An 18666-nucleotide genomic window follows, 5' to 3' on the forward strand; every position below is an offset into this window, starting at 1 on the left:
TGTACCCAGAATAAATGAGTTGGCTGTAATTTTCTACAGAAATGGGATCTTAAGAACAGAGTTTTAATTATCACCGTTTGTATAATAAGCTATGTAATTATTTTAGGATGACTATAAATCCTCTTTGACTTGTTTTTTGATATTGTATATTCAACATTTTCCAAAACGTTTTCTGTAAAACATGTCTCATAAAAATTCTCCCCTAACTAAATTCTGGGGTCAAATACTTCTGGTAAGCAATGCTTTGAGCTCCCTTTTGAGATTGAAAATGAAAAATCTGCAGTCTTTGAGAGTGGAAATGAAACCAGGGGCCTACGTGGAGAGCAAATGTTATGAGAATGATGAAGGTAATGAATGTACATATGCGCTTTACACAATTGATGCAAGTATGGATTGTGATAAGAGTTCTATGAACCCCTAATAAAATGATTTAAAAAAAACCCCAAAACACCACCTGAGTGGTATTTCCTAAACTTAAAAATAATCAACATATTAAAAAAAAAAGACAGGGGACAGCACCGGAGACACAGTGTGGGAATTGCACCTGACCTGATCCCACCACACCGAGGCAAATCACTGGGGGAGTGCAGCGGAACACCAAGGGAATGGAGTGGCAAGGTCCCCAGGGAATGCTGAAAGTGGACTTTGGGGCCAGGGCGTGGTGCCCCAACAGACTGGACTGGAAAACGCTCCTAAGGGCCAGCAAAGATCCCTGAACTAACTACAAGCTTTTCTCTTGTGAAAAAAAAAAAAGAAAAATCAGAAATTTCTTCCCTGGCTTTTTTGTTGATGGGAGTCTTTTCCTCCTTACACATTAGTTGTGTTTTTGTCTTTTTACTATTTTTTATCCTTATCACCTTAGTGACTTTTTTGTTTTGGGAAACAGGGTCTCTCCCAAGTTATCTCCCCCAAATATATGCCAAACTTAAGTGCTTGCTACCTGTGGTGAATGACCATACACTTGGAGGTCAACAGAAGTAGGTCAGGGGTTATTCTCCCTAAGGGTTATCAGCCATCTAGAGCAAGTAATCACCACTGTTTATCCCACAAGTAGGACCCACTCCCTTCTGATAAGGATAGTTGACCTCTTTTTGTAGCAGACCCGAGGTCAAGCCCACTCAAAGGTGACCAAAGTTAGGCAGCCATCATGATTCTAGGGTCCGCCCATCTTGTCATATGTATATCTCTAGTCTCTCTCCTTCCTATCATGTGTACACCCCTAGCTCATCCTCTTCCTGTTACAGCTATGCCCATTATATATCTCCCTATTGCTTTTATGCCTATTGTACTGTCCCTTCCTGTGATGTGTGCTTACCTGTAAACATATCCCCCTAAATAGATATAACTCTTGGTTAGCAATAAACAGGGTCTCCAGCCTCCTGCTGACTGTCCCACCTTGCCTCGGCCCACGCTGTGCGCAGACCTGGTTGGTAAGATCATGGCCATCCAGGAGGTGAGCATGGTACCATGAAATGTGTCTGACTTATTTCTATCTCTTTTCTCTCTCATGCTCTCTATGACTTTATTATAATCTCTCTACATATGAACCATACAATTGCGCTTATTGACCCCGTGATTAGTTGGGGGGGGGGCTGACATTTTCTGCTGCACTGAAGCACAGGAGTGGAAGCATGAGAATAACTGATACAAGGCAGTACAGGGGTGGGCGATAGGGAGGGAGAGGTGGTTTCAGGAGTAAATAATGAAGGTGGGAGGGGAGAGGGAGCACTAGAATGGATTGTGATTGTACAACCCACTTTAAAGGTGATTTAACCATGGGGAGGGAAGGGATGCTCTAAGATCGATGTGGTGGTGACTATACAGTGCCCCTTGATATGATTGAACTATTGATCTGTAATTTTTTATGATATGTAAATTATGTACCAATAAAACTGTTGGGGAAAATAGACAATGGAAAGAGAAAAAAAAGCCGAATTACTTGTTTATCTCTTTCTCTACCTTCAGGAAACGCAGAACTAAATTTTACTCTCAATTATGGCCATTCTGTTAATGGCCTTCCCACATTTGAAACCCCTCCTAGAATTTCCCAATTCTATTTTAACCTTCAGCCTTACTGAATATGGGTAAAACCAAAACTCACTGCTATTGAGTCAATGCTGACTGATTCTGTCACCCCCTGTGGGTTTCTGAAACTCTTTATGGGAGTAAAAAGTCCAGTCTTTCCTATGGAGCTGCTAGTGGTTTTGAACTGCTAACCATCTGTATCGCAGTCAGATGGGTAACCATTATACCACCAGGGTCAAGAGAACTGAGAGCAGGGACTCAAACAGATCTTATATTCTAGTGCTCATTTCAGCACTCTGATTCTACTCTTCTGAAGTGACATAGAGCACCTTGGAAATGAATGTTCTTACTGAAGAAATACATACTAAGTAGGAAGGTCAAGGATATTCTTGGTATGTCACAGTAAGGGGCTAGGGAGTCAAGAACCAATCTAAGGGACTGAAAAAGACCACTCCAAGATGTAGAAGTGGGAAAGTATAAACTACAGATCATTACTCAAGTGTTGGGGTCAAAATATTGACTACCGAGAAGGCTGGGAACCAGATTTCTTGCTTTGAGAAAGTTCATGGGTTCCCCACATTCTGTGTTTTCTTTTTTTATGTCCATGAAGATTTGAGCTCACTCTGAAGGCTTTCCCACACTCTTCACATTCATAAGGTTTCTCTCCGGTGTGAACTCTCTGATGTCCAATTAGGGCCGAGCACTGACGGAAAGCCATGCCACACTCATTGCAGGTGTACGGTTTCTCGCCAGTGTGGATTCTCTCGTGCTGCTTCAGCACTGAACTGTGATGAAAGGTCTTTCCACACATCTCACATTTGTAAGGCTTCTCTCCTGTGTGGATTCTTTGATGACTGGTCAAGTTTGACTTCCCACTGAAAGCCTTCCCACACCTCAAACATTTATAAGGTTTCTCTCCAGTGTGGATCCTTTGGTGGACGGTTAGACAGTGCCGATCCTGGAATGTTTTCCCACAGTCCCCACACTGATGGGGCTTCTCTCCAGTGTGTTCTTGTTCATGAGCCCTGCGTTTACAGTTATGACGAAAGGCTTTGCCACATACGTTACACTTGTAAGGCTTTTCGTCAGAGTGGATTCTTTTATGTTTTGTGAGCTCTGCCTTGATACTGAATGCTTTCTCACACTGCAGGCAACCATAGTTCCCCCCCCGAGTGTGGATTCTCTTGTGTTTGCTTAGGTCTGAGCTCCGAATGAAAGCCCTCCCACACTGGTTGCACCCATATGGTCTCTCACCCGTGTGAATTCTTGTATGCTTAGCGAGGTCTGAGCTCCCACTGAAGGCCTTCCCACACTCCTCACATTCATACGGTTTCTCTCCAGTGTGGATCCTGCCATGCAGGGTAAGGGAATGCCTAAACTGGAAGGCCTTACCACAGTCATTACACTCATACGGCTTCTCTCCAGTGTGGACAATCTGATGCATACCGAGACGGTTCTTGGTCTTGAAGGCTTTCCCACAATCACTGCAAGCATGAGGCTTCTCTCCACTGTGGATTTTTTTATGTCGGCAAAGAGCTGATCTACTATTGAAGGCCTTCTCACACTGGGTGCACTCAAAGGGCTTTTCCCCCGTATGGATTATCTGATGCATAGACAGCTGACTCCTGGTTTTGAATGCTTTCCCACACTCATTACACATGTAAGGTTTTTCACCAGAATGAATTTGCTCATGGGGAATTAGGTTTGAATGCCAGCTGAAGTCTGTGCCGCATTTGATACAGTCACAGACTCCCTGCTCTGTAGGAACTCTGTCGTACAGGATGCATTTTGAATTTGGATTGATGTGCTTTTTCAGTGGCTTCTGGTTCTTTCCTTTCTTGACAGTCACATCCTCAGAACCTCCTCTCTCTTTTCTCAGTTTCTCCATCATGGGCGTTTTCCATTGAGTTTCTAATTTGGCATTCTGCACACCAATTTCTCCAAGCCCAGGACCGTGGGCAACAACTTTTAGATGACTTTTAACTTTTATCCAGCCAACATCTCCACTTTCAAGAACATCTTGTTTTGAATGTGCCTTCTCAATCTCAGGCCGCGTCTTGTCAGTTGCCACTTAAAAGAGAAAATACAAGTGTAAGGCAGTGGTTCTCAACCTTCCTAATCTACGACCCTTTAATACAGTTCCTCATGTTGTGGTGACCCCCCAACCATAAAATTATTTTTGTTGCTACTACATAACTATAATTTTGCTATTGTTATGAATCAGGCAACCCTTGTGAAAGGGTCCTTTGACCCCAAAGCGGTTGCGACCCACAGTTTTTGAGAACTACTGGTGTAAGATATTCAGAAGAAAGGACATAAGTGAAATGGACGTGGTGCAAAGTAAATGACTTCCATGTTCTAAAGACTGCTAACCTTATATTTAAGAGTAAAAATAGGTGGAATTAATAAAAAGTACCAATATATTTCAAACTTAACAAACTTTACTCCTCTTCTACAAACCCTAGTTTAATGAACGGCAGTTCTGTACATTTAATCATCAGACAGGAAGCTAGTACTCATCTCCAATCCCTTCTCCCCATCCTCATATTTGCTCAGCTAAAATTTTACATTTCACAAGAGGAGAGAACATGGAAAGTTAAGGGTTGAAGATCTAGGATTCAAAACAAGGAGTGAAATTAAACACTTATAGTTCTTCTAGCTATTTCTCTATCAGTGAAATGAGCTACAGAGAAGTTGTTGAAGTGTCAGTATAGTACCTCTTTCAGTCTGTCAATGAGCCAGGAAATCCAGATTTCTGTGATATGATTCTGCTCATCTGAGTAGATAAGTAAAGGGGAACAACTGGTCCTAAATTGGCCAGATTTTCTCTTTTTGGCCTTTGGAATTGTGATTGCAAAGTAGGTAAGGCAAGGCTCTGAGAATAGGTAAGTATTTGGCACTTCAATCTGAGGACTAGAAGTCATACAGCAGGAGCCCTGGTGGAATAGTGTTTACCTATAGGGGTGCTAACCTCAAGGTCTGAAGTTCAAAACCACCAGCTAATCTGAGGGAGAAAGCAAGGTTTTCTACGCCCATAAAGAACTACCATCTCAGAAACCCACAGGGACAGTTCTATCTTGTTGCCATGAGTCAGAATTGGTTGGTGTTTTATCGTAGTAGGGTGGTATTTGGTGCAGAGAAGGGAATGTTTTACCATTTGGTCTGAGGGGCAGAGATGGTTAATTTACCAATAAAGAACACAGCAGAGCCACAGAGAAGACAGTTAGAGAGAAGATCCTCATGGCATTCCAGGTACTTCTTGTGCCTCTGGTATATCTGCTTTTTAGGGTCTACTGCACATCTCTGAAAAAAAAATCTTCACTCTACTCTTTTCCCTCCATTTACACTGCCAGAGCAGTCTCACTATCTAACGGCAGTACTTTACCAAGCATGATATCCTTCTCTAGGGACTGTTCTCTCCGATAACATGCCAAACGGAATGCCCTTTAGTCTCCTTCCTCTCTAAACCATCCTCTATACTGTTTCCAGATTAATTTTCCCCCTTAAAATTAGATCTGTCATCGCTTAGCTTTAAATACGTCAATGGCACTATACAAATAACCAGATAGGAAGAATATCAAGTGTAAGGTTAAGAGCTCTACCTCTGGATTGAAATCCTGTCTTCCCTACTAGACTTTAAGCTTCCTGAGGGCAAAGCCCAGGTCTTATTTGACTCTACATTCCTTGATGGTGTCTGGTATGTCGGGCCACTCAGTGGTTTTTCAAAGATGGAAAGGAGGAGTGAGTACTGCAATTGGGTCATTGAAATGGGCATGCCAATAATTGAGAAATCTTTCAGAGAACAAATTCAGAAAATACTCTGAATAAAGAACTCGTAATATTTCACGACAGACTAGTCAAGAGAATCAGAGGGAACAGAAAGGTAAAGTGAGAAAAAGGTAAAACGAGATAAAATGTGGAAAGAGTCTTATTGGAAATGATGGGTTTTGCTTTAGATATGTTGCTTTTCAAATAACAGTGGGTTATTAAAAACAAAACCAAACCCAGGAGTTAGGGTAGCATGAGTCTGATGTCCAAGAAAGGGCAGAAAGCAGTGTCACCAAAGTTTATCTGCATCAGTGATGATAACTGAAGTCACAAGGAAAAATTAACTTCACTATGTTGTTGTTAGGTGACATCGAGTTGGTTCTGACTCACAGTTACTCTATGAGCAACAGAACAAACCACTACCTTGTCCTGTTCCATCCTCACAACTGTTGTTATGCTTGAGTTTGTTGGCAGCCACTGTGTCAATCCATCTCATCGAAAACCTTCCTCTTTTTGGCTGCCGTTCCACTTTACCAAGCATGATGTCCTTCTTCAGGGACTGTTCTCGCTGATAACATGCCCAAAGTATGTGAGAGAAAGTCTTGCCTTCTTCGATTCTAGAGGGTATTCTAGCTGCACCTTTTCCAAGACATTTCACAAGAGGAGAGAACATGGAAAGATAAGGGCTGAAGACCTAGGAAGAAAACAAGGAATGAAGCTCAACACTTACAGTTCTAGCTATTTCCCTGTAACTAGCACAAACGATTGAGAGGGACCATGTAAATAAGGTCTGTGAAGCATTACAGGGGTGGGATTTGTCAGTTTTGGTAGTCATTTCCCTGTGTAAGACAATTATCTCAGAAAAAGGAAGAGAGAATCCATGATCATCAAGGAAGAGCCTTTACCGGGGCATGTTTGAGACTCCTGCTCACAGTGGTGGAGGCGAAGACCAGAAGACCAGAGGCTGTGTCATGGAGGCCATGGCTGGCCCCCAAAAGAGGGATGCTGAGGCAGAGCAGAGGGGTTGTTCTGCTGAGAAATGAAGTGGAGGGACAGGTGGGCTTCTTGGCCCATGGAGGCAGAGGCCAAGGGATATGGCTGAGAGGCTGTGGAACACAGAGAGACTTGGCTGCTGGCTGAGGAGAGGTACTGCTGTGGGGCAGAGACTGTACCCTTAATGTGTTATGATCTTGATATGTGGTAATGTTACCTTCCTTAATACCAAACCAAACTCACTGCTATTGAGTCAAATCTGACTTACCGTGAACCTTATAGGACAGAGTAGAACTGCCCCTATGTGATTCTGAGACTGTAACTTATTTTTTTAAATCATTTTATTGGGGGCTCATATAACTCTTATCACAATCCACACATCTATCGTGTCAAGCACATTTGTTGCCGTCATTCTCATTTGCTTTCTACTTGAGCCCTTGGTATCAGCTCATCTTTCCCCTCCCTTCCTGGCCTCCCTCCTTCATGAACACTTGATAATTTATAAATTATTATACTGTCATGTCTTACACTATCCAATGTCTCCCTTCACCCACTTTTCTGTTATCTGTCCCCCAGGGAGGGGGTCATATGTTGATCCTTGTAATCGGTTCCCCCTTATACCCCACCTTCCCTCCACCCTCCTGCTATCACCATTCTCACCACTGGTCCTGAAGGGTTTGTCTGTCTTGGATTCCCTGTGTTACCAGTTCCTACCCTTTATGATTTGTTACGTAGAGTTGGGATCATGATAGTGGGGAGAGAAAGCATTTCAGAACTAGAGGAAAGTTGTGTTTCATCGTTGCTACATCGCACCCTGACTGGCTCACCTCTTCCCCGAGACCCTTCTGTAAGGGGATGTTCAATTGCCTACAGATGGGCTTTGGGTCTCCACTCTCCCTCATGCACAATGGGACAAGGGGAGGTGGGAGAAAAGCTGTGGTGTTAACAAACCCAGGGACCAGGGACCAATGAGTGAACCAAAATCAGTGGTGAGGAGTGTGTAAGAGGCCTGGTATGGCTTGATCAAGGGAAATGTAAACCGAGAGGATTTACTGAAATCCAAATGAAGGCTGAGCATTACAGTGGGACAAGAGGAAAGTAAAAGAAAATGGAGGAAAGAACTAGAAGGCAAAGGGCATTTATAGAGGTCTAAAAACAGGCATGTACTTATATAAATATATTTATATATGACAATGGGGAAATAGATCTATGTGCATATATATTTATAGGTTTAGTATTAAGGTAGCAGATGGACACTAGGCCTCCACTCAAGTACTCCCTCAATGGAAGAACACTTTGCTCTATTAAACTGGCACTCCATAATGCTCACCTTCCCAACACGATCACTGAATACAAAGTAGGTGCATAAGCAAATGTGGTGAAGAAAGCTGATGGTGCCCAGCTATCAGAAGATATAGTGTCTGGGGTCTTAAAGGCTTGAAGTTAAACAAGTGACCATGTAGCTGAGAAGCAACAAAGTCCACATGGAAGAAGCACACCAGCCTGTATAATCATGAGGTGTAGATGGGATCAGGTATCAAAGAACATAAAAATTATATAATTGAGACTATAACTTCTTTGTGGGAGTAGAAAGTTTCATCTTTCTTCTCTAGAGTGCCTGGTGATTTTGAACTGCTGACCTTGAAGTTAGCAGCCCTTTGTGTACCCTCTATACCAGTAAGGCTTCAATAACTTCCCTAATAAGCCTCATAATAACAAGGCTTGTTGGTGAGCTCTGTGTGGCTTTTGCACTGAATTATTAAGTCAAGCAGAAAAGTAGAGAGCTATAGAGGAAAAGTTGGGGTCAGGATAGGGTAAAGAAATAAGGGAGGGTGGAGAAATGTCTGATCTCTGCCTTGTGGCAATTGGTTTTGGGCTGGGGTGAAGTTGTGTAACCAGAGGAAGTCAAATATGGCTTCCATGCTGCTGACTCAGGTCTTAAAGAAAAACTGGGGCAGAAACAAGTTGTTCTCTGAGTTTTTGAGAGCTCATTTTCCAAGAGTGTGTTAGAGAAGTTATATTAGATGGGTTAGAAGTGAGGATCAATTTTTTTCCTCATGGCCAAATACTTTTGCTATGTTATCAGATGATATTCAATAGAAAGGATATGGCCCTAGTGCAGGATATCATGTTTGGTAAAGTAGGGCGGCACTGAAAAAGAGGAGGATCCTCAATGAGATGGGTTGACCCAATACAATAATGGGTTCAAACACAACAATAATTGTGAGGAGGCACAGGGTAGGGCAATGGTTCATTCTATTGAATACTGGGTGATGTTTCATTCCACTGGACACTGAGTGATGTTTCATTCCACTGAACTTTGGGTGATGTTTCATTCCACTGAACACTGGGTGTTCTGAGCTGGAATTGACTCCAAGGCACAGAACAACATTAGGCAGGTTGTAAAGAACAACTTAGATAATAATAATTGTCCGTAGTTTGTTTTCTCTTCCTAAGGTTCCCTAAAGGGATTTCCTTTGTAGGTGTCATAATAGTTAGCCCACCAGTGGGGATCATACTATAACCATTCCATCACCTGGAAGGCAGAAAGGAAATTGAAAGCTCTTTCACTCACTTGGGTAGGAGCAGCCCAAGGTCTTCATGTTCTGTAGATCCTGAATCCAGGGCTGTGACCCTCCCTCCAGATGGGAGATCAAAGGTGGTTTAGGAAACAGAAATCCTAGTTAGAGAGAAGGAACCAGAAAGTGTGTAGATCAACAAAGGAGTATTCTAACACTTGCCCCGACCCCGTGTTAGTATTTGGCTAGTGGAAAAGGTTTTCTTCAAGGGTCTGGTAAGGCATAAAAACACATTTAGGGAGGGCCTTTCTCAAGTCATACTTGAACGGGTATGTGGCAGTTACATAATCTGTCAACTTGCAAAGGGGTGGTGTCTAGCCTGTCAATCAGGTTGCAGCTTGATGACCTCATTTGGACGTGCTATGGAGATAAATAGCTCACTGGAGGCCAGGCCCATACATTGTTTCTTCTTCCTGCTGATATGCCACATGGAGCTACGCTGATGGAACCAGAGCCCTGGCGCTGGAGCAGCCACATCGAGAACCACACCAGTGCTGAGATGCTTCCACCACCACTGCATCTACAAGACTTTTCACACCCAGTGGCCTGTGATTTTCCTGCATTCGGTGTTATTGCATGTGTTGTGTGAGTCTGAAGAGGAATTTATAGATTGGTATCGGACATATGAACTAATGTTGAACTTTTGGACTTGATCTGGACTAGGCTGGGATGTTTCCTTAATATACAATTACTCTTTAATAGAAAGTTGTCTATTACACACATATGAGCGTCTCTGGATTTGTTTCCCTAGTCAACCCGGACTAACACAGGGTAAAGACAGCGATTCTGTGAAACAGTTATCAGAGTCAATTTCCCTGTTCTTTTTGGGAGGATTGGAGGTGATCTGTTTTGGGCCTTTGGAAGGAAATTCATGACTAGGAGTTGAATACAGAACACTTAGTAGAAAATGCTATAAGTATGAAAACAGTAAGAAAATAAGCTAACTTTTCCTTTCCCCACGGAGAGTCTTAATCCAGTGAATCAGGAAACAGAAAATATTTTGGCTAGAAAAGCCTCCTGCTTTGTAACAGAGGCAATTGAAATTTCTGATTTTCTGGAACAATTTCGATGACAAAAATCAGGGCTCTAATTTTCAATGTGAAATTCTGTAACATCAATATAAAGCCAAAAGAGGAGAGAGGGAGAGAGAGAGAGAGAGAGAGAGAGAGAGAGAGAGAGAGAGAGAGAGAGAGACACATTAAATCAAGCACAGGAAAAATCCTTACCAAGTGATATCATATTCCCATAGTTTTCCAGCATGACATCTTTATAGAGATGCTTTTGAGCGTGAGTCAGACACTGCCACTCCCTGTCAGTGAAGTTCACAGCTATATCCTCAAATGTCACTGATTCCTGAATCCATATGTTCCTGCTTTTCTGGAAGAAACCCCACAGTTCCCTCAGGAAACAGAAGCAGCAGAGAAGCAGCTACAGGTGACTTACCAAAGTGAAAGGCTGTATCTGCTCTGGTGGATTTCTTTTCTGAGGATGTGCAAGGGAACATGGGCTTTTAGTAGCAAAACACACATGAGGAAACAACCCACAAGTGGTTTTCTTTATGGGAGGGAACACCTGTATTTCAGAGTGGCAGAAAGGATGAAGGCTGTGGGAAAAAGTCACATTTTGAAGGTAGTGATATACTTTCAGGAAGGTTGGGAAGGGCTTCAGCTCACTTGGGCCTGGGTCAACAGTGTGGTAGCTGCTTCGGGCAGGTTCCCTTGGCTTCCATCTTTGGTAAAAGTAGGGTCCTGACGTGCTGGGAGAGCTGAGACAGGGGAAATAGGCCGAGTTAATTTGGTACATTAACAAAACCCTTTGCTTCAACCTTTCCTCCAAGTGCATGAACTTCTGCAGCTCAAACTTATGGGTTAAGATAATTTTCTTAATCTCTGCCTCCATTTTTCCTTGAGTTTCAGTACCGGGTGCTGGGTGTTAGGCCCAGGCATTGCAGCAAAAGTACCTGTAATGGCATTTTCTTCCTCATTCTCTTCTACTACATGTTTTTCTCTGGTTTTCCTTCATCTTGACATAGCCTTACCCTTCCTTCAAGAATACAGGTTAACAAACTCAAGCCAATGATTCCCAGCCTCTATATGTAAAAGCTACAATAATTTTCTCCAGAATTTTTTTGGTTGTTGCTTGAGGGGTAAGGAGAAGAAAGTAGCATACATATTCATGTATATCCTATTATTACATACATCAAGTTATATACTGTACTCATATATAGTAAATGTTGTAATGGTAGAATACCCTCAGCTTCCTTGATATAGTAGAACCATTAAGAAAAACATTTTATTGAAGGCTCTTACAACTCTTATAACATTCAACACATCAATTGTATCAATCATATTTGTACATGTGTTGCCATCATTTTCTAAACATTTACTTTCTATTTGAGTCCTTGGTATCAGCTCCTTCCCTTCCCCCACTCCTCCCCCACACTCAGACCCCTTGATAAATTATGTTATTATTAGTTTCATATCTTAAACCGACTGCTGTCTCCCTTTCCCCATGTTTCTGTTGCTCATCCCCTTGGGGGTGGTGGGGTGGTGGTGTTAAGCATTCCTCATTACAATTGGTTACCCCTTCCTCCCGTCCTCCCTCCACCTTCCCCCTACCCTCTGGTATCGGTACTCCATTTGTTCCTGAAACAATATGGACTGCTTCAAAAATTTGTGTGTCATCTTGTGCAGGGGCCATGCTAATCATCCCTGTATCATTCCAATTTTAGTATATGTGCTGCTGAAGCGAGCACTGCAGAATCATTTCTTATGAATCTTTAGTTTCACCATTTTAAGGCATGGGCAAAATCAGAAAAATGTAATTGTTCTCTATACTGACTCAGACTTGTATGGCTATGGAATAGAAGAGCTTTTATCAATCTCAATAATGAACAGGCTTCTGGGCCTCAGAGAGCATCTCCCATTCATGTTGTGTCCTTACTTCATTCTCAGTTGCCAAGACTCCCTGCTAAGACAGTCTTAGGCACCTCACCTCTCTCCTGCAGGAGCCATGAATCTGGGGTCCAGAGAAGCTGCCTTGGTGGGTCTGGATTCTCCTCTGACAGCATACACTATCGTGGGGCACAGAATGAAACCGAGGAGGTTGGGAAGGTGAGGAATTCTCAACAAAGTTCTAGATAACAGAATTCAGCAGCAAACCCAAAAAACCCCAAACCATCACGATCAGGTGGGATTCATTCCAGGGATGCAAGGGGGGGGGGGGGGCCAACATTAAAAAATCCATCAATGTAATTCATCATATAAATAAAGCAAAGGAAAAGAATCACCTGATCAGCTCAATAGAAAAGGAATATGAAAAAATCCAACATTGGTTCTGTTAAAAACACAGCAAAATAGGACTAGAAGGGAGATTCCTTAACATAATTAAGGACATATATGTAAAACCAACAGCCAACATTATTCTCAATGAAAAAAGATTGAGAGCATTTCCCTTGAGAATGGAAATTAATTAAGAATGCCTATTATCATAATTCTTACTCAATATTATACTCGAAGTCCTAGTCAGAGAAATAAGACAAGACAGGTAAATAAAGGGCACCTAAATTATAACAGAGATAATAAAATGATCCCTATTCACCAATGGTATGATCCTATCCATAGAATAACCTAGTGGCTCTACCACAAGGTTACTGGAACTAGTAGAAGCAATGTGGCAGGGTAGAACAACATACAAACATCATTTGGGTTCTTGTACACAAACGGAAATGAGGAAAATATCATTTACAATAGCCCACAACAGCATAAAATGCCCACGACTAAACCTAACCAGGAATATGAATGCCTCCTACAAGGGAAACTATAAAGTAACAGTGTAAGAAACCAAAAGAAACATATAGAAATGGAAAAACAGTCCATGCTGATGGATTGCAAGACTTAACATGGTGGAAATGTTAATAGTTGCCAGAGTTGCCTATAGGTAGAATGGAATTCAGATTCCAAATCTCAGGGACATTTTTTAGTGACATGAGAAAAACCACATGAATCTCAGCCTTACACGGAAAGGACAGAGGCTCCACAGCAAAAGCTATCCCGAGAAGCAAAGCGCAAGCACTCACAGTTAACTGATCTCAAAACTGACTAAATGGACACAGTTACCAAAAGAGCCTGCTACGGCTTCAATGGCAGGTCCACAGACCAGTGGAACAGAATTGAGGACCCAGAAGTATTACTATCCTTCTACTGACAGCTGCTCTTTGACAAAACGTCAAAGTCCATTCAAGGGGGAAAAATCCTCCTTAAGTTAGATAGCAATTGTTATTGTTGTTCTGTTTTATAGTGACTCTATCAACAACAGAGTGAAACAGTGTCCTGTCCTGGGTCATCCTCACAATTGTGTTTGAGCCCGTGGTTGCAGCCCGTGTCAATCTTTGTCCTCCAGGGTCTTTTTTCTCGACCTCTCCACTATACCAGGCATGATAGAGCTTTTCCAGGAATTGGTCTCTCCTGAGAATGTGCCCAGAGTACGTGAGGCGAGGTCTGGCTGTACTGTACTCTTTCAAGACAGATATATTTGTTTTCCTGACACTCCATGGTACTATTATTCACCAACACCATAATTCAAATGCATGGATTGTTTTTCAGTCTTCCTTGTTCGGTGTCCAACTTTCGTATGCAATGCCATGCTGCCAGGATCATACAGTGGTTAGTCCTCAGCACTGCGAAAATACCATGCTTTAGTCCAGCGCATCTCAGTCCTCAACACTCGTTTTTCAACACTTTAAAGAGATCTTGCGCTGCAGATTTGCCCAATGCAAGACGCCGTTTTAGTTCTGGACTGTTGCTTCCATGGTCACTGATTGTGGATCCAAGCAAGCTGAAATCCTCGATCACTTCTAAATTTTCTCCATTTATAACGATGTTGTATACTGGTCTAGTTGCGATTTTTTTCTTATTCCCCCCAACCTTCCCCCCCCCCCCCCCGTGAATTGCAATCCATTCTGAAGACTGTAGTCCTTGATCTTTATCGGCAAGTGCTTCATGTTTGTGTCAGCTGCACATTGCAAGTTGTTAGGGACAATTCTGGTAAACGCTATAAATCCACTGCCATCAAGGAGATTCGGACTCAGAGTAGCCCTATATTGGAAATCCCACAGAGTACTTTTGAGGCTTTGTAAATGTTTATGGGAGCGAACAGCCTCCTCTTTCTCTCACTGAACAGGTGGTGGGTTTAAACTTCCAACCTGTGCTTAGCCGTTCAACTCCTACCTGGCAGGCACTGGGGCTCCTTTTTGGAAATGCTATGTAACATATACAGTTCAGCAAGAACAGCAGTAACAATCCCAAACTAAGTATATGGTCCCACAGCTATGTATACAAACATGAGGAGGCTTCAAAAAGGTCATATGAAAAATAAAACAAAAAGATAATGGTTTAGGTATATGCTTTCTATCGGTGTAGAAAGGCATGTGAGTACATGCATATGCATGTATAGGAGCATCTATACTCATGTGCACACATATAGGTCCTGCATATACTTACATGTTTGTATATAGTAAAATGCATAGGAAGCACAGTTATAGAAATTTCCTATGCACACCCCAACACCTCATGGGATGAGTTTACTAGGTTAAAAGACCTAGTACCACGGCCTCTTGAAGCAACTCAGTCAGTTGGCATAATATAATTTATAAAGATAATGCACCAAAAGCTATTTCAGTCTCATCGGGGGTCTTAACAGCTTACAAGTGGCCATCTAGGATACAACTATTCATCTTTTTTTGTCTGGAGCAAAGAGAATGAAGAGAACCCAAGACTGAAAGAAGAAACTAGTTTATAAGGCTGAGAGCATGGACCTCTTCTATTTTGAGGTCACAAGGGCTAGTGTCCGGCTATCACTCCTATTATAACCAGGGACACAAGAGAAGGTGCTCGGTAGAACAGGAGAAAAATATAGAACAAAATTCTAGTTCGTTAAAAAGGCCACATGTACGAGACTGATAAGAGACTAGGTGAAACTGCAAGACTATCGCTTTAAGACACCCTCTGAAGTTGGAAATGAGGTCAGTCCTGGAGATCTCCTTTATGCCAAATAATAGATAGGCTTATAAAACCCACAGTATCACTGGGAACAGGGTTCTTAAAAAAACAAACAAACAACAAACCAACTACATGAGAGGAAACAGTCAACATTTAGCCAAAGCAAAGATGAGAAGGAGGGGGTTGGAAGCTAGAACAAAACTCACTGAATGGAAATAATGAGAATGCTGACACAGGGTGAAAACTGTAGCCAATGAACAATTTGTATAGAAACTGTTAAATGGGAACTAATTGGCTAGGTAAACTTTTGCTTAAAAGGTAATAAAATGTTGGATTGATAGAGATTGGAGGAACCCCAAGGACTGTGGCCTCCAGCACCTTTCCCACCTGGAATGGCAATCATTTCTAAGGCAAACCACAGGCCAGCCTGCATAGTGAATCACCACACCAGTGAGGCCGGACTTCTCAGAGCAGTCAACTACACAACAGGAAGCATTTGACCGGAAACGCAGCTCAGTGTCGGCAGTGGGGTCGGGAAGAAGAGCAAATGGAAATGGGGAATTTAGGATGAACATGGTATGTGTGTGTGGGGGTGGGGTGGGGGCGGCATGCTGTTCCATTGAAGGAATTATAACTAATGTTACAAAACAAAATATATGTCCAATAACTTCTGAATGGGAAACTAATTTGCTTTGTAAAACCCATCCAAACCACCATAAGAAAAAAACCAAACCAAACCCTTTTTTATAAAATTAGCAAATGCACAATATTTATTGAACGAGGTAAATATTAGGGGTTTCAAAATATTGAAGCCCCTTTGGTATGGGGAGCTGCAGACAACCATGAAGGTTTGTCTATAGAAATAACTTCTACCTAAAGGGGAGAGAGTAAAAATCAGGGACTCAGTATCTACCATACTTCATGACAAATGGAAACAACATGCATGTTTCTCTCAAAACTCTAAAGCTGTAATGCTCACCAAATCATATAGGAAAACTAATACCCAGGAGGAAAAGACTTCTGAGAAGACAATCCAGTCCCACCTCCTCTTCCACCTTTCTTCTTTCTTGAACATAGGCTTATTTCCCCACCTTTTCATGTATTGCAGAAACCGGTTCTTACCTGCAGCATCTTTTTACCCAGCTTCTTTCACAACTTTCCACCACTGTTCTGGCTTCTGCTCTGTTGACGGGACCCAGCTCCTGAAGTCATTCGACTGTCCAGATGACACCTTCTGAAGATGACACCACAGATCCCAGCGTCCTTTGGGGTCTACAAGTCCGGGATTCCCGCCAGTGGGGTCTTCCAGACATTCAGGCCAGGATCTGGATGGGCTTCACGAGCATAAGACAACTGTGATCTTACACCTCGTTTTCCTGTTTATTTGGCAACGGGAAGAGAAAAAGGATACAACTTTAACAAGGAAATGGAAAGATAGGGGTGTAACTATGGCAACAAGCGGGAATCAGAACGGAGGCATCTGTACTTAAGGCACAGCACAGGAAGACAAACGGACAATGCTCACAGCCAGAATAAGGCCTCTTCACATTGCCCGCACGGCCACAACTGTTCTGAGCAACCAGGCCCATCCTGCATCCTCATTAATGCAGCAGCCTTCAAACAGTCTCGCTTTCTACCCAACTCTTCTCAATAACACAGCAGTTGGAATAGTCCTTCAAAAATTTACACTGGGTCACTCACTATTGCTCAACATTCATCAATGCTTCTTTCAAAATAGACATTTAATTCCTTGTAGTGCCATCTAAGACCTTATAGGATGCGCCCATTATTCTAATTTACCCCAAATAAAAGGGGGAGCCCTTGCCAGTGATGTACAAATTGATTTGATGCGCCCACGAACGCTGTCCTGCTGGTCTACCACTCCGCCCCCCCTCATCATCCGGTATAGCAAACTTCTTTCTCTTCCATCTCGGGCACCTTTTCGTCGTAGTGACTCTGCACTGGCCATTGTTTCTGTGTCATGCTGTAGAGGGCTGGCCTACTCTTGGACTCAACTCAAAATCGCAACCTGCCCGACTTCATTCCCTTCCTGACAGAGCGGTTCCCACGCTCCTCACCCGGCAACACAGAGCATACACCACTTGTGTACTTGTCTGTTAAGACTCTTTACCCCTAAAACGTGGGTTGATAGGCTCGACTTGCAGGGGTCCTCAAACTTTTTAAACAGGGGGCCAGTTCACTGTCCCTCAGATGGTTGGAGAGCCTGACAATAGGATTAAAAAAAAAAACTATGAACAAATTCCTATGCACACTGCATATATCTTATTTTGAAGTAAAAAAACAAAACGGGGCAACAACACCATGCAGGCCGGATAAATGTCCTCCGCGGGCCACATGCGGCCCGCGGGCAGTAGTTTGAGGACCCCTGCTCCAGAGGGAGCGAGTTTTGGGCTGCTTCCTTTACTGCAGTTTCTCCAACGTCTGGACAAAGCGTCAGCACTTGTTAACAACTGCCCGGATGAATGAATAAATAAACGGATGGTGGAGGGAAGAGGAAAACGAAAGAATGGGTAAGGGTCCGCTGGAAGGAACAGGGACAGGGGCTGGACTAGTTTGGAGGGGGGGACCTGGCGTGGTCTAGCTCCCCCCCCCCCTTCCGCACCCCTCCCACCCAGTTCGGTCACGAAGCCCCACCCGTCCCACCGGCCCGCCTGCCTTCCTTCCTAGAGGCCGCCGGAGGCGCTAGGTTCCTGCCTACGCGGCCGGGTCGGTGCCGGAGCAGCCAGCCGGACCGACGCTTCTCCATCAACTGGTCCGCTGCCCGGTGGCAGCTCACAGACAGTCCCGCGGTCGCTCCCCCGAGCACTGAGACTAGGAATGTAGACTTCCGGGTAGAAATCTAGACGGGCTCCCTTCCCCACTCCGCGAGCAACCACTTCCGGTGACGTTCTAGGAAACACTTCTCCAACTCGCTGGTTAAAGCACTTCTCTGGAAACTACGCCGCCCGCCGGCCTGGAGGCAGTGTAGTTCATGATAATTAGGGATAAAATGAAAAATGAGGAACTGATTCCAAGAGCCCAAGCGGAAAGCAAATGTTTTGAGAATGATGAGGGCAACGAATGTATAAGTGTGCTTTACACAATTGACGCATGTATGGATTGTGATAAGAGTTGGATGAGCCCCCAATAAAATGATTAACAAAAAGATAATTAGGGACAAAAATGTCAAGGTAGCAAATACCTGACCAAATCGGCCGTTGTTTTCATAGAGGGTGGTCAGTAGTGACTATTGTGCCAAGACATCGTGTGAGGGGTTGCAGGAGAGATACTGTGCAATGGAT

At 43.2% G+C, this 18666-nt stretch overlaps 1 protein-coding gene and 1 non-coding gene across 6 annotated transcripts; both read right to left on the reverse strand.

Moving 5' to 3' along the window:
• ZNF311 (zinc finger protein 311) lies at window positions 1-18257 on the reverse strand. Of its 5 annotated transcripts, none has more exons than XM_075532617.1 (7): window positions 18041-18256; window positions 16487-16740; window positions 12360-12438; window positions 11039-11130; window positions 10592-10742; window positions 9362-9466; window positions 4-4095 (listed from the first exon to the last, which is right to left on the reverse strand). In XM_075532617.1, exons 2-7 carry the CDS (start codon window positions 16493-16495, stop codon window positions 2546-2548), a joined length of 1986 nt encoding a protein of 661 aa, XP_075388732.1. In that variant the 5' UTR covers window positions 16496-16740; window positions 18041-18256; the 3' UTR covers window positions 4-2545. The 5 variants fall into 5 exon arrangements, with proteins under 5 accessions (XP_075388760.1, XP_075388743.1, XP_075388751.1 ...); XM_075532624.1 differs by having other exon boundaries at window positions 18020-18256; XM_075532628.1 differs by lacking the exon at window positions 12360-12438 and having other exon boundaries at window positions 2-4095; window positions 10592-10674; window positions 10809-11130; window positions 18041-18257.
• On the reverse strand, window positions 12015-12120 carry LOC142438220 (U6 spliceosomal RNA). Its single transcript, XR_012782643.1, has one exon. It is a non-coding gene; the product is annotated as a U6 spliceosomal RNA (small nuclear RNA).
• Window positions 18258-18666: the final 409 nt, after the last annotated feature.

Source organism: Tenrec ecaudatus, chromosome 1 (genome assembly GCF_050624435.1).
Source record: "Tenrec ecaudatus isolate mTenEca1 chromosome 1, mTenEca1.hap1, whole genome shotgun sequence".
NCBI lineage: Eukaryota > Metazoa > Chordata > Mammalia > Afrosoricida > Tenrecidae > Tenrec > Tenrec ecaudatus.